This window comes from Hyperolius riggenbachi, chromosome 3, assembly GCF_040937935.1.
Source record: "Hyperolius riggenbachi isolate aHypRig1 chromosome 3, aHypRig1.pri, whole genome shotgun sequence".
In the NCBI taxonomy this organism is placed as follows: domain Eukaryota; kingdom Metazoa; phylum Chordata; class Amphibia; order Anura; family Hyperoliidae; genus Hyperolius; species Hyperolius riggenbachi.
Window position 1 is genome coordinate 287,641,449 of NC_090648.1, and position 15,680 is coordinate 287,657,128.

The 15,680-nt window shown below is 41.6% G+C and overlaps 1 protein-coding gene across 2 annotated transcripts in view; it reads right to left on the reverse strand.

Moving 5' to 3' along the window:
* LOC137563690 (hepatocyte growth factor receptor-like) overlaps positions 1–15,680 on the reverse strand; it is a 221,673-nt gene that overhangs the window by 25,793 nt on the left and 180,200 nt on the right. For both annotated transcript variants that reach the window (XM_068276451.1, XM_068276452.1), the window contains exons 13-18: positions 15,495–15,651; positions 15,272–15,409; positions 9,329–9,559; positions 3,133–3,213; positions 2,274–2,455; positions 1,567–1,676 (exon numbers count right to left, since the gene is read on the reverse strand). In XM_068276451.1, coding sequence (XP_068132552.1) covers positions 1,567–1,676; positions 2,274–2,455; positions 3,133–3,213; positions 9,329–9,559; positions 15,272–15,409; positions 15,495–15,651 — 899 coding nt within the window. The remainder of the gene's footprint in view (positions 1–1,566; positions 1,677–2,273; positions 2,456–3,132; positions 3,214–9,328; positions 9,560–15,271; positions 15,410–15,494; positions 15,652–15,680) is intronic.

Genomic DNA, 15,680 nt, shown 5'->3' on the forward strand with positions numbered 1-15,680 from the left:
TTTCAGCAAGGCAAGAAGCATAACACATGACATCATGAGCCTGGGCAGTATAGTGGTTAGTATTCATATCTTCTTGTGCTGGGCTTCTGGTCTTGATTTACAGTAAGGACCCTAACTGTATAGAGGTGGGTATGGATTATGGATTTATGTGCGTTTCAACCATCATGTCTAACACATACGGTACCTATTAAAGCACTAGTTTTTGGTAATGTATTTGTAATTATTTGCTAAGTTAGCATTGCACAAAAGTGTGTTTATCCCATGGCTGTACTTTTTACAATAAATATATTGAAAGTACCTGGCTGTCTGTTACCTGTACCTCCATTTACTGGTATGAAGATAGCACATTTTTATTGGACAGACAGCTGTCAAAATTCCTTCCTTTATGCCTTCATCAACTCACATCATGATATGCGCTGTGTGGTAAACAGCCAGTCTATACATGGAACTGACCCTGCCCCCAGTATTGTGCTGAGAGATTAATTCTTTGTGCCCAGCACTGCAACTACAGATTAACAGCTCTACTTAACCCCGTTCAGTGTGTAAAGAAGTAGTCAACTCTCTCTGCACTCTACCCAGTGTCTTTAAATAAAAGCTAAATAAACGATCAGTACGGAATGGTATCTTATTTCAGGCAGGGTGATTAGAGGTGTTAAATTATTTATTACAAACTGAACAGAACGGGAAATAGATAGGAAGTTGATAAAAATTGCTTTTGTGCAGAGTTAATCACTCTTAGCCGAAGAAGGAGATGGATGGCTTAAGCCCCCTCTACACCATTCAATTCCAGGCACGATCGATCAAATTCGATTAGATCAATTAAATTCGACCAGTCCGATCGGAATTCGATCAATTGTGTGATCGATTTGCATTGAAAACGAGCCCAAATCGATCACACGATTAATCGAATCACGATCAGACATGTTGGATTTAATCGATCTAATCAAATTTGATCCAATCAAATTTGATCGATCGCACCTGGAATTGAATGGTGTAGAGGGGGCTTTAAGGTGATTTTCTCTGTGCTAGGGAACAGACTCCAAGCATCACTCTTCTGGAGGCAAGGAGCTACAGGATGTCAAATGCTTTGAATGTCATTAGTACAGATGCCTAACTTGTGCGTTGCTAATAGTGATGGTCAGGTCTAGGAGAACTCACAGAGAAGCATGTGATTTGTTTGATCAGCCGATAGATTTGCAAAGCTCTGATATGCTGTAATCATATCCTGCTTTAGCACATGATCATGACTAGCAAATCAGAGACTCACATATCTATCACCTGACCAACTGATCGCATGCTTCTCCATGAGTTCTAGATATGACCATCACTATTTGCTAATAAATGAAAATTTAATATTTGAGTTTTAAAAATTGGGAGCTTAAAGCAATGTTTGAGTGAAATGTGTGTAAGAATGCCAAGGACACTACACTGCAAGTACTCATGCTGAGAAGACATATGAAAATGGGTATGCTGATGTACCTTTTATAATATGTTCACAATGTATAGATATGCAAGATACATTATTATAAGGTTCAAGTGAAATTTTGTATTTAATTTAATACTTACATGCAGTTTCTTGCTGCCAGATCTCGATGAACAAACTTCTTGCTTGCCAGATATTCCATACCTTTAGCAACCTGCAGACCAAATCCGATAAGATCTTTCACTGTTGGATTCTGAAAAATAAAAACATAAAACAAATACCAAATGACTGTGTAATGTAACTTACCAGACAAGCAAGTTTGTTTGATTTGTTGCAGACTGGTTTCACATAGTAGTGCTTTCTCACCTCAGCTACCGAGATGGACAAGTTATAAGCGTCAAATATGTTAGGTAGGATCACTGGTGGATGCAAGTGGTAGGGGATCCAGCAATGTGGCAAATTATTCAAAGGTACAGCGGGACGGAATGTATGTAAATTGAGAGGATTGAGCTACTTTCTAATAACTAGGCTGGCGTGTGTGTGTGAGAGAGGCATTTGAGCTAAATAATAAGCAATGAGAAGATCAAAAGGCATTTCTAATACACACTGAAGGTTTCTGCTTACTGATCCTTTAGATGACTACATTGTATTCTGGCTCCTACATATTGGTGGCTGTAACTAAACCTTTAGCACTGTTAAAGGTAAGATACATCTACTGATTATTTGTCGTGTCTTCAATGTAACCTCCAGCAAAACATAGAGGAGAAGGCACGTTTAGCAGCCAAACAGATTTAGAGTTCTACTTCTGCCAATAACCAATACATGTATAATGACTGTTTGGTGTACTTACATGGTCTTCATTTCTGATAAAGTTCCTGAGGTCCCCATGTTTCATGAAGGGCAGCACAACTAATGGAGAGCCTTCTGTGGGCAGGCAGATGCCCAACAAGGACAGGACATTCACATGAGTGAAATCTTTCATGATGATGCCTTCTGTGAGAAACTGGGAAACTTCTTCAATATCTGTGATTCCTTGAAATTAAATAAAAGGTTTAAAGTCAATACAATGCAAATTGTTAATGCACACAACTTTACTGTTTCTGCTTTGACTTCAAAATTCATCAGTATGTGTCAGCTGTACAGAATGTAAATTTACGAGAATTTGTTTACCTGTATCCAGGGATGCACTGATAGTCAGACAGCAATGGTGGGTAGCATGGGGCCCTAAAGCCGAGGGACTCATGTAATGCCTAATGTTTGCTAACCTTTTATTCTTTCTCCACTCTGTGACTTTACTTCTTCATGTGCTTTATGAACTGTACATTGCATATAAATATATCCACAGCTGGAGTCCAAAATATTGCTATGGGGGCCATGCATTTCTAATTACTGTACTCAGCACTTGTTCTAATGGTGCAGCTCAAGGAATAGGTGTGAGATGCATATAGTGCCAAAACATGGAGCTAAACAGCATGGCACCAAAATCTAATGTAAGTGCTAAAGGTGGTCTATGCTGCCTGAATGATGTATAAACAAACATGCTCTGACTACACTACCAGTTACACAAGACTGTTTTCAGTTAATATATAACACAATAAATAGGAAAAAAAGGATACATTTAACATGTTTTGTAAAGTATTTTGAGTTAGTTAGCTCTCTCAGTATTGGTTGATGATACGCAACAGACCACACATTACTTATATACTTACTGTTTAAAGATTTGACTGCACAGTGTATTTTCTTGCCATCAGTATCTAAAAGAGTGCCGTGATATACACATCCAAAATGCCCTGCAATGAAACTGATGGTTATTTTATTGTTGTGCATTGACTTGGGGAATGCAAACTGAATTAAGCTGAAAGATAACATGCAACAGCATCTCACAGATAAGCAATGTATTAACCATCTCTATGTGTGTCATTATGAGTTTGGAAACTCACACACTATATTGACCTGATTCAATTATTTAAACCCCACATTTCCGCACACCTGGGCAGATTTATCGAAACTAGTGCAGGGAAAATCTGAACAAAACTAGCACAAAAATGGAGTGGTTGCTCACGGCGACCAATAGTAATTCTTGATCTTTGGAGCTGCTCCAGTTGTAGGGCTATTTTACACCGCAAATTACAAACACAATGATGCAATTTCATTGTGATTTTACAATGTGATTTTGCTATTATTTTGCTGTGATTTTCACTGGATCCTAGGAACACAAGGAGAAAACACTGAAAGAATGCAGCACGAAGGACTTTTGCGATCAGACAAAATTGTATTATTTTTGCATTGTGTTTTTGCATGCGAATGGAAAACTTGGCGAAATAGTGTGTGGTATGAACAACCCTCACACTGCTTTTACTGCAATTTTTTTTGCAACTCAGTCAACTCAAATTTTAAATAAGAAATTCTTTGGCTGCATTTCCCATGATAAACATTTGTGATTCCTGTGTGGGAGAGGTGCTAGCCAATAGCCATACACCAGAGCCAGGAGTGCGCACTATGATATTTCCTGATGTGCTGCTGCTGCTGCTGAGAAGTGTTGAAGAAGGAAAAAGCTCTGCTCTGTACAGCTATATTCAGTTCAGCGAATGCTTTTCTCTTCCTAATTTTACTAGTTTTGTAAGGCAGGAAAAAGTTCTTGTATAGCTGAGTATAGCAGTTTAGAGCCTTTTCCATCCGTCTATCACTACATGAAACTGAAAGGTGTATTTTAACCACCTGCACCTTAGCCACAGTATATGTATGCCAGATTTCATCTAAGCTCCTGTGATATAGATACATGTCTGAAACTCTCAGTTACCAAAAACTAGTATATATCTGTGCTTAGAATCTGTGCTTAGAAAGAAGACACCCCAAGGTATTCCGTTAGTAGTACGGTGAGTTCATAGAAGATTTTATTTTTTGTCACAAGTTAGCGGAAAATGACACTTTGTGAAAAAAACCATCAAAAATCAATTTCCGCTAACTTGTAACAAAAAATAAAATCTTCTATGAACTCACCGTACTACTAACAGAATACCTTGGGGTGTCTTCTTTCTAAAATGGAGTCATTTGTGGGGTTCCTATACTGTCCTGGCATTTTAGGGGCCCTAAACCGTGAGGAGTAGTCTTGAAACAAAATTTCTCAAAATGACCTGTGAAATCCTAAAGGTACTCATTGGACTTTGGGCCCCTTAGCGCAGTTAGGGTGCAAAAAAGTGCCACACATGTGGTATCGCCATACTCGGGAGAAGTAGTACAATGTGTTTTGGGGTGTATTTTTACTCATACCCATGCTGGGTGGGAGAAATAACTCTGTAAATGGACAATTGTGTGTAAAAAAAATCAAAAGATTGTCATTTACAGAGGTAATTCTCCCACCCAGCATGGGTATGTGTAAAAATACACCCCAAAACATATTATACTACTTCTCCCGAGTACGGTGATACCACATGATTGGCACTTTTTTGCTGCCTAACTGTGCTAAGGGGCCCAAAGTCCAATGAGTACCTTTAGGATTTCACAGGTCATTTTTGTTTCAAGACTACTCCTCACTGTTTAGGGCCCCTAAAATGCCAGGGCAGTATAGGAACCCCACTAATGACCCCATTTTAGAAAGAAGACACCCCAAGGTATTCCGTTAGGAGTATGGTGAGTTCATAGAAGTTTTTATTTTTTTGTCACAAGTTAGCGGAAATTGATTTTAATTGTTTTTTTCCACAAAGTATCATTTTCCGCTAACTTGTGACAAAAAATAAAATCTTCTATGAACTCACCATACTCCTAACGGAATACCTTTGGGTGTCTTCTTTCTAGAATGGGGTCATTTGTGGGGTTCCTATACTGCCCTGGCATTTTAGGGGCCCTAAACCGTGAGGAGTAGTCTTGAAACCAACAATGTCGCAAAATGACCTGTGAAATCCTAAAGGTACTCATTGGACTTTGGGCCCCTTAGCGTACTTAGGGTGTAAAAAAGTGCCACATATGTGGTACCGCCGTACTCAGGAGAAGTAGTATAATGTGTTTTGGGGTGTATTTTTACACATACCCATGCTGGGTGGGAGAAATATCTCTGTAAATGACAATTGTTTGATTTTTTTTACACACAATTGTCCATTTACAAAGAGATTTCTCCCACCCAGCATGGGTATGTGTAAAAATACACCCCAAAACACATTATACTACTTCTCCTGAGTACGGCGATACCACATGTGTGACACTTTTTTGCAGCCTAGGTGCGCTAAGGGGCCCAACGTCCTAATCACAGGTCATTTTGAGGCATTTGTTTTCTAGACTACTCCTCATGGTTTAGGGCCCCTAAAATGCCAGGGCAGTATAGGAACTCCACAAGTGACCCCATTTTAGAAAGAAGAAACCCCAAGGTATTCCGTTAGGTGTATGGCGAGTTCATAGAAGATTTTATTTTTTGTCACAAGTTAGTGAAAAATGACACTTTGTGAAAAAAAAAAAAATCAATTTCCGCTAACTTTTGACAAAAAATAAAATCTTCTATGAACTCATCATACACCTAACAAAATACATTGGGGTGTCTTTTTTCTAAAATGGGGTCAGTTTGTGGGGTTCCTATACCGCCCTGGCATTTTACGGGCCCAAAACCGTGAGTAGTCTGGAAACCAAATGTCTCAAAATGACTGTTCAGGGGTATAAGCATCTGAAAATTTTGATGACAGGTGGTCTATGAGGGGGCGAATTTTGTGGAACCGGTCATAAGCAGGGTGGCCTTTTAGATGACAGGTTGTATTGGGCCTGATCTGATGGATAGTAGTGCTAGGGGGTGACAGGAGGTGATTGATGGGTGTCTCAGGGGGTGGTTAGAGGGGAAAATAGATGCAATCAATGCACTGGGGAGGTGATCGGAAGGGGGTCTGAGGGGGATCTGAGGGTTTGGCCGAGTGATCAGGAGCCCACACGGGGCAAATTAGGGCCTGATCTGATGGGTAGGTGTGCTAGGGGGTGACAGGAGGTGATTGATGGGTGTCTCAAGGTGTGATTAGAGGGGGGAATAGATGCAAGCAATGCACTGGCGAGGTGATCAGGGCTGGGGTCTGAGGGCGTTCAGAGGGTATGGGCGGGTGATTGAGTGCCCTAGGGGCAGAGAGGGGTCTAATCTGATGGGTAGCAGTGACAGGGGGTGATTGATGGGTAATTAGTGGGTGTTTGGAGGAGAGAACAGATGTAAACACTGCACTTGGGAGGTGATCTGATGTCGGATCTGCGGGCGATCTATTGGTGTGGGTGGGTGATCAGATTGCCCGCAAGGGGCAGGTTAGGGGCTGATTGATGGGTGGCAGTAACAGGGGGTGATTGATGGGTGGCAGTGACAAGGGGTGATTGATGGGTGATCAGTGGTTTATTACAGGGAAGGACAGATGTAAATAATGCCCTGGCGAATTGATAAGGGGGGTCTGAGGGCAATCTGAGCGTGTAGGCGGGTGATTGGGTGCCCGTAAAGGGGCAGATTAGGGTCTGATTTGATGGGTAACAGTGACAGGTGGTGATAGGGGGTGATTGATGGGTAATTAGTGGGTGTTTAAAGGAGACAATAGATGTAAACACTGCGCTTGGGTGGTGATCTGATGTCGGATCTGCGGGCGATCTATTGGTGTGGGTGGGTGATCAGATTGCCCGCAAGGGGCAGGTTAGGGGCTGATTGATGGGTGGCAGTGACAGGGGGTGATTGATGGGTGGCAGTGACAGGGGGTGATTGATGGGTGATTGACAGGTGATTGACAGGTGATCAGTGGGTTATTACAGGGAAGCACAGATGTAAATATTGCACTGGCTAATTGATAAGGGGGGGTCTGAGGGCAATCTGAGCGTGTAGGCGGGTGATTGGGTGCCCGCAAGGGGCAGATTAGGGTCTGATCTGATGGGTAACAGTGACAGGTGGTGATAGGGGGTGATTGATGGGTAATTAGTGGGTGTTTAGAGGAGAGAATAGATGTAAACACTGCGCTTGGGTGGTGATCTGATGTCGGATCTGCGGGCGATCTATTGCTGTGGGTGAGTGATCAGATTGCCCGCAAGGGGCAGGTTAGGGGCTGATTGATGGGTGGCAGTGCCAGGGGGTGATTGATGGGTGGCAGTGACAGGGGGTGATTGATGGGTGATTGACAGATGATTGACAGGTGATCAGTGGGTTATTACAGGGAAGGGCAGATGTAAATAATGCCCTGGCGAATTGATAAGGGGGGGTCTGAGGGCAATCTGAGCGTGTAGGCGGGTGATTGGGTGCCCGCAAGGGGCAGATTAGGGTCTGATCTGATGGGTAACAGTGACAGGTGGTGATAGGGGGTGATTGATGGGTGATTGATGGGTAATTAGTAGGTGTTTAGAGGAGAGAATAGATGTAAACACTGCGCTTGGGTGGTGATCTGATGTCGGATCTGCGGGCGATCTATCGGTGTGGGTGGGTGATCAGATTGCCCGCAAGGGGCAGGTTAGGAGCTGATTGATGGGTGGCAGTGACAGGGGGTGATTGATGGGTGATTGACAGGTGATTGACAGGTGATCAGGGGGGATAGATGCATACAGTACACGGGGGGGGGGGGGTCTGGGGAGAATCTGAGGGGTGGGGGGGTGATCAGGAGGGGGCAGGGGGCAGGGGGGGGGTTAAAAAAAAAATAGCGTTGACAGATAGTGACAGGGAGTGATTGATGGGTGATTAGGGGGGTGATTGGGTTTAAACATGGGTCTGGGGGGTGGGCAGGGGGGGTCCTGAGGGGTGCTGTGGGCGGGGGGGGGGGAAATCAGTGTGCTTGGGTGCGACATAGGGTGGCTGCAGCCTGCCCTGGTGGTCCCTCGGACACTGGGACCACCAGGGCAGGAGGCAGCCTGTATAATACACTTTGTAAACATTACAAAGTGTATTATACACTTTGTATGCGGCGATCAACTATTTAACATCCTGCCGGCGCTTCCGTATGGCGGCGACAGGCGGAGGCGGAGGATCGCGTCACGGATGACGCGATCGCTTCGCCCATGCCCCTACAAGGATGCCGCCATTTGTCTATACGGCGGTCCTTGCAGTGTCCACTTCCCGGCCGCCATTTGTCAATACGGGAAGTGGTTAAAGCACTCCCAAGACATTTGTGTCAGCTTCCTCCATTTCTACATAGCGTAATATAAATGACATCATAATGTCATGTAACTGACAGGACAGGACTTGGGGGAGCTGTGGTAAAGGCTGGTTAGGAGGACTTTTGAGAAGGACACAATATAAAGACTCTAAGGGCATTATTGGCCACTGTAAATCAGGGAAAGGAAGGGGGGTATTCATATCAAGGCACCATAAATGGGGGGGGGGGGGGGGGCACTAGAACAGGGGGCACTAGAAAGGGAGCTCTAAGAGGAAGACAAATAGAATGGGCATGCCATAGACGCACTATAATAGAAGAAACCACATCCTTTCTAGAAAATGAAATAACCAGTTAACCTCCTCAAAACTTTTCTTCCCATTTTTACAATTATTTATTTTATTAATGATATAGTGGAAGGAGAAAAGCTATATACACAAAGCAGAAAATACCTTTATTTCAAAATCATCGCCATACAAAACACTGTCACATGCCAGCAACATAATTTAAGTGTTGATATAAATGGTATGTATAGCCAAAAAATAACTTGTGGTTTCTATCTACAGTAACACTGTTTATTGTAAAACTATGAGAAGTGAAAACTAAGCAAATGTCTATCTTTTTTCTTTAAATACATATATACTATTATTTTAATGCTGAATCAGCTGAATCAAAAGGGAGCTTGCTGAAATGTCAAAACTGGTCTGGTCCATAAAGTGTACAAATCCTATAAATGTAAAATGGTTAAAACACAGCAGGATTTTTTTTCATGTTTTTTGTATAGTATTGTACCATGTCCAGTATATGTCTAAAAGCTATGGGTACTTACCTCTTCCAATTACTTTATTGAAATGCACAAGGAGACGATCCACCCCAATAACCATGTGCTCTACTTTCTTCATTAGATCTGCACTTAGAGCATTGATGTCAATGTGGACATAGGTCTGTAACAGCGGGCTGGCAATGTCGGAATCTCCACTTGATAATATAGGGGAAAGGTCTCGCATCGGATACTGAGCTGGCCGGCATGATCCACTATGAGATGAGTTCGGAAACTGATCTACATATTTTCAGAAATAAAAGAAGTTAACAAATTTGTTTAGAGTTCATCATTAAGAAAATATCTTTATTATAAGCAGCAATTCAGTAATATGTATTCCAGAGCCTGGCTCAATATTATAAAGTAATGCTAAGTTAGCTCTGACTGTGGCTATGCTGAGTAATGATCTGCAGTGTCCACACAAACAGCAGGCATAAGAGCAGCTTTCTGTCATGAAGCGAAATACAAGGTGACAATGTGACTTTAAAATGATGAACGATATTTATATGATTACAAATGACGTCTGAAATGCCGCAGTGCTGCAGTGATGCTGCCTTATCTTACATGTGACAGATTACATTTCACTGCAAGACAAAAGCAACCCAACATTTAAAACAAATCAGTGAATGAAGCTGCCCATATACAAGGTGAAACAATTCTGGAGTCAGTCTAAAGGTGGCTACTAACAATACAATTTGCTGAACAATTGATTACAAATGATTCTTCGTATGAACGATTGTAAATGATCGTTTGGGACCACTAATGGTCAAAAATCTCCTAATCAATCTGATCAAATTAATGAAATCGATCCAAACTTCAGTTCGATCCCATCAATCTGATTGGATTGATTAGGAGATTTTTGTCCATTAGTGATCCCAAATGATCATCTACGGTCATTCATACGAAGAATCGTTCATAATCGATCGCTCGGCAAATTGTATCATTAGTGGCCAACTTAACATAGAACCCTGCCAAGTCTCCAGTGCGCTTCTCGCTACATCATGTAGAAGCTTAGCCGACGGTCTTCTCTCATCCTTTTATGATGAAAACTACTGTTGTGATATAGGCAAAATACCTTTTACTTGTTTCTTTATTTACATAGTAAGCATGCTTCCCTGATACAAAAACATCCCCTTACTTTGCTGCCATTTCAATTCTTTTAAAAAAAAAATTTGCAGGAGAGAATCAGACCCAGTAAACTGTTATGGCATCCAACATTCCCCTTTGCCAGTTCACAGTGTGTGGCTTCCAGTTGTTTAGCAATAGTGTTCACTTGAGTAGGTCAGGTGCATTATTCTGCTGTAAACTGGTGATGAGCAGAACAACAACAAAAAGCTATCATGCAAATCTGCACTGACCCAGGGAGGGAATAAAATAGTCAATCAAAGCCTCCCGCTACTGTTTATTCCGCTGCCAACTAACTTGAAGCTCCTGGCTTTGGTTGATTCATTTGTTTTTTAATTAAAAGTTATGCTTATCGGTCAGACTTGATCATCTCCCTGCATGTCCCTGGCCCTGGTAAATCATTTTGCCTGCAGTAGAGAGTACCCACATACTGTAGCTCATGGTGATCCAGAAGCACTAGGTATAATATGAATCTTGAAGGAACCAAAAAGCCCCTTACTAAAAAAATAGCTATGCTTAATATAACTTTGCCTTATTAAAACAGAATATATTTGCAATAATTCAGCTTTATGCGAGCAAGTGAGTTCTCCCATGATGCATCACTGCTGAATATTTGCTCAGCTGGAAAGTCCTTGGCACGAGAGAGCAGCGCTTGGAGCCAGGCAGCCGGTGAGTTGTAAACAGCGCTTCCCTGCTGCTCACGAACTCTGCATCTGAGGGGGGAGCACGGAGGGCGCCCGGGAGAGGAGAGGGAGGGAGAGGTCGGGCTGCCCTCCCCGCGGCTCTGGCTCCCCCCTCCATTATAGCGCCCCCCTCCCAACAGCGCCCCGGGCGGCGGCACGCTCCGCACGGGGCAAGAAACGGGGCTGGTTATAGGAGTGAGTAATATTCTCACGTATACTTTATTATTATACTATCCTTTACACACAAAAAGCCAAGAGGTGCCTTTCCCATTTTTCACGTTTTAATAAGGACAAGTTGTCACAAATAATTGCATCCATTTTACTTCAGATTGAATTAAACAAACTTTTTTGGTTTATTAGTATGTAGTTTTACATATAAAGTATCAGAACATATTTTGCACTAAAATTCCAATGTGGTTAAGAAAAATGTAATGTTTTCAGCTGCTTTTACATATTACAAGAATGGCATACATTATTTCAGCATGCTTATTTTTTTATGCGTATATAAAACACAGTCATTCCACAATGTTTATATAGCAAAACTAGCAGTCAATGGATTAGTGCATGTTTTAAAAAAAAGACTGCTCTAGCTAATTTCTCCAGGTTGGTGAGAGTTTCTGTAATATCACATGGCAACAATACTCTAATCTGGAGACACAGTACTGCTGCATGAAATGGTCAGTGCAGATCATTTCTGATCACAAATATTGCAAACGTATTTAGCTTAAAAGGAGACTTAAGTCAAAAACTAAAATGAGTTGAACTTACCTGTGGCTTCTTTCAGCCCCCTGGGTCCTCCTGTGACCACGATGCCGGTTCAAGTCCCTCCGGTAAGAGGGACGTCGCTGCCAGTCAGAAGCGCCAGTCGGAAGCGCTCTGCATGTGTGCAGTAGTAAGTACCTTGCACTGCGCATGTGCAGAACGCTCCTGCCCACGTGCGTGGCCGACCAGCTTAGCGGGAGAATGGTGCTGCTGACCGGAGGGACTTGGACCAGCGTCGTGGGCACAGGAGGACTACAGGGGGCTGCAAGAAGCCCCAAGTAAGTTAAAATCATTTTTGCTAAATGACTTAAGATTTCCTTTAAAGAGACTCCGTAACAAAAATTGCATCCTGTTTTTTATCATCCTACAAGTTCCAAAAGCTATTCTAATGTGTTCTGGCTTACTGCAGCACGTTCTACTATCACCATCTCTGTAATAAATCAACTTATCTCTCTCTTGTCAGACTTGTCAGCCTGTGTCTGGAAGGCTGCCAAGTTCTTCAGTGTTGTGGTTCTGTGATGCATCTCTCCCCTCCAGGCCCCTCTCTGCACACTGCCTGTGTATTATTTAGATTAGGGCAGCTGCTCTCTTCTCTCTTATCTTTTACAAGCTGGATAAATCCTCCTCTGAGCTGGCTGGGCTTTCACATACTGAGGAATTACATACAGGCAGAGCTGTCTGCACTCTGCAGGTAGAAACAGCCTGACACTTCAGTGGAAGATAGTTGAAGGGGGAAAGAAACACACAAATGATCTCTTGAGATTCAAAAGGAAGGGTGTATACAGCCTGCTTGTGTATGAATGTATTTTCTATGTGTGGACATACTGTACATCAACCTACTTCCTGTTTTGGTGGCCATTTTGTTTGTTTATAAACAAACTTTTTAAAACTGTTTTTAACCACTTTTAATGCGGCGAGGAGCGGCGAAATTGTGACAGAGGGTAATAGGAGATGTCCCCTAACGCACTGGTATGTTTACTTTTGTGCAATTTTAACAATACAGATTCTCTTTAAGATTGGATTGCAATCAATGCAAATGATGAAAGATGATAATCAGATTGTATTCTAAATGTCCATGTAGCATCTAACTCTATGGATAGTTTACATTTGGAGCAAAATTGAGTAATTAAGTATGAGTACTAGGGTAGCAACAAGAGTTCACTTGACATGAGTGGCTGACTAAGCTAGGAGCTTATGCAAACACGACAGGTGGAGAGAGTGATGACAACTTTATATTGCCACAGAAATTAAGCAAACATGAATCATCAGTTTGAAACAGCTCAATTTTAGGGCCAAACTGGTGATTCATGGACAAGTCACAAATGTCAAAGGCAATCTCAGGTTTATTATTAATTTAACCTGTGTCATTTTTCTTTATTTTTATTGAAAACTCACAGGTTACACATTGCAGCCCATTTCAAAGCAAAGGTCCAAATATATAACCTAACAGCTCGCTAATCAAAGTGCTCAAATGTCATCTGTTTGTGTCAAACATGGCTTCTGCAGCTAAACATTGATCTAAACATTTTGATCAAATGACCTAAAGCATCTGACTACAGGAAGTCACAGCTTCTGGCTCTGTGGCTATGGCTGCTGCTTGGATGGCTTCATTCCACTATTGAGACTGCAAGCAGGAACGCATAGACTGATTTTTCAGTAAAGATTGCAGCCTATAGTAATAAACATCTGAGTTACAGGAAGTGGCCATTGTTTGGGCTTTGGAACAGGTACTTAAAAGCCTAATTCAAGGAAAAAGGTATTTTTAATTTTAAATAGTGTGGTGTGATTAGGGCCCTGTTTTGGATCGTTTTTGCTGTCCCAGGTCTCCATCTCTGAGAATTTTAACAGCTTCCTGTCCAGACAGGAAGTAGGGAAATCTCTGCAAGACTGACAGAGAGATCAAGAAATCAAACATTGTTTCTATGAGGCTGGGTTCATATAAGACATAGCGTGAAAGGCTGTGTTTTATGTTAATGTTGTGTGCGTTTTTTACGTGTTTTTACTGCGTTTTTGGTGCATTTGCGATGCATTTTTCATGCGTTTTGCGTGCTTTTTAATGCGTTTGCAGTTCGCATATACAAAACGCATATGCGTTTTGTTTGTGTTTTCATATTTCCATTTATGCAAATCACTTGGAAGACAACAGGAACTGGAAGTACAGCAAAAACAAATTATTTTTTGGTAAAAATGCATATAAAAACGCATGGAAAACACATACCATTGCGTTCCCATTGACTTTCATCGTGTGTTTTTGATGCGTTCATGAATATTATGCAACAAAACCAAAGTTTTTAAGAATGCAGGTTTGAAAACGCACAGAAAATGCATATGCGTTTTTATATGCGTTTTTCCTGCGGCCCATAGACTTCCATTAGCAGCAAAAACGCAGCATTTTACGCAACGCTAGCCTTTCTGCTATGTGTGCATCTAGCCTCATAGGGAATAGTTAGAATCCCTGACTAGTTTACATTGTTTACTACTTGTTTTTATATCAAACCCACAAAACTCCCAAAGAGGTCCAAGAGACAAGAAACAACAAAAATATCTTGAAGGGGGGCACAAACAGCAACATATCCCCCCCCCCCCCCCCCCCAAAAAAAAAGGTTTTCAGTTTCACAGTTTGGGCTTTGAAAATGATTCATCTGGCATGAAGTAGCTGAACTGTTTCTCCACATATACTGAATACTTGCACAGAAATAAGAAAACATTTTTCCTAAACAGGTGCATTAAAGGGAATTTAAAGTGAAAATAAACATAGGAGATAACGAATTGCATGTGTATTACAGCTAAGAAATAGAACATTAGTAGCAAAGAACAGAGTCTCATATTGTTTCCAGTGCAGGAAGAGTTAAGAATCTTCACTTGTTATCTATGAAAATTAGCTTCTCTGAGCTCTCCAACCCAACATGGGTTGGCAACAGCGTTGTTTTCTGAAGCACTTCTACATCAAAGAAACAGTGAGAGACAGCTTCAGATAAGGTTTTACTGCCGAGAAGTTCGAAGGGTCATTAGCCCTGCTCTGTTTCATAGTTTAAAATACAGAGTGTGTATATATGACAGAATGATGCAATGTTTTTTTTAAGAAAAAAAAGGTCACAGAAAATAAAAAAAGTGACTCTTTTCTTTGCTACTAATGTTCTATTAATTATCCGTATTACACATACAATTCATATCATACGTATTTTTTTGCTTCAGTGTCAGTTTAAAACCTATAATGCAACAGCCAGTATACATACTGAATGCGTGTACATCGAAAATAAATAAAACAGTGTACATCGAAAATAAATAAAACAGAGTTTGGAGAAGACAAAAGGTCCTTTTTCTTAGCATCTTAATGACAGAATCCTAATGCAATCAATAATAATAAATAGCAGTCTCCCACCTTCTGGAAAGGTAGCCCGGTAGTCCACAGACTCACTGGACACCATTTCTGTGGTGGGGCTAACACTCCTTGCACTCACAAGTCTATCGAGGTGAGGCGTATGTACTCTGCCATCAAATAACACACGCTCACCACCATCTGTAAGACAAATCATCTGAAGGTGAGTACAAATCTTCTGTAACACACAGGAGAATACAGCCCACTGCAATACACACACATTTACCTTTCATCTGCTTTCTTTTCCTTATACATAGAAAAATTCCCAGTAGGAGGAGAACAAGGATCACGCATGATAGAACTCCTGTGAATATTCCAGTGTTGTTCTGATTTTGCTGAATCATCACTTTGCCAATGACAATGGTCGACACTGCTTGCATCAGCTTAAAAACAAACAGACAGGAAAGTACCA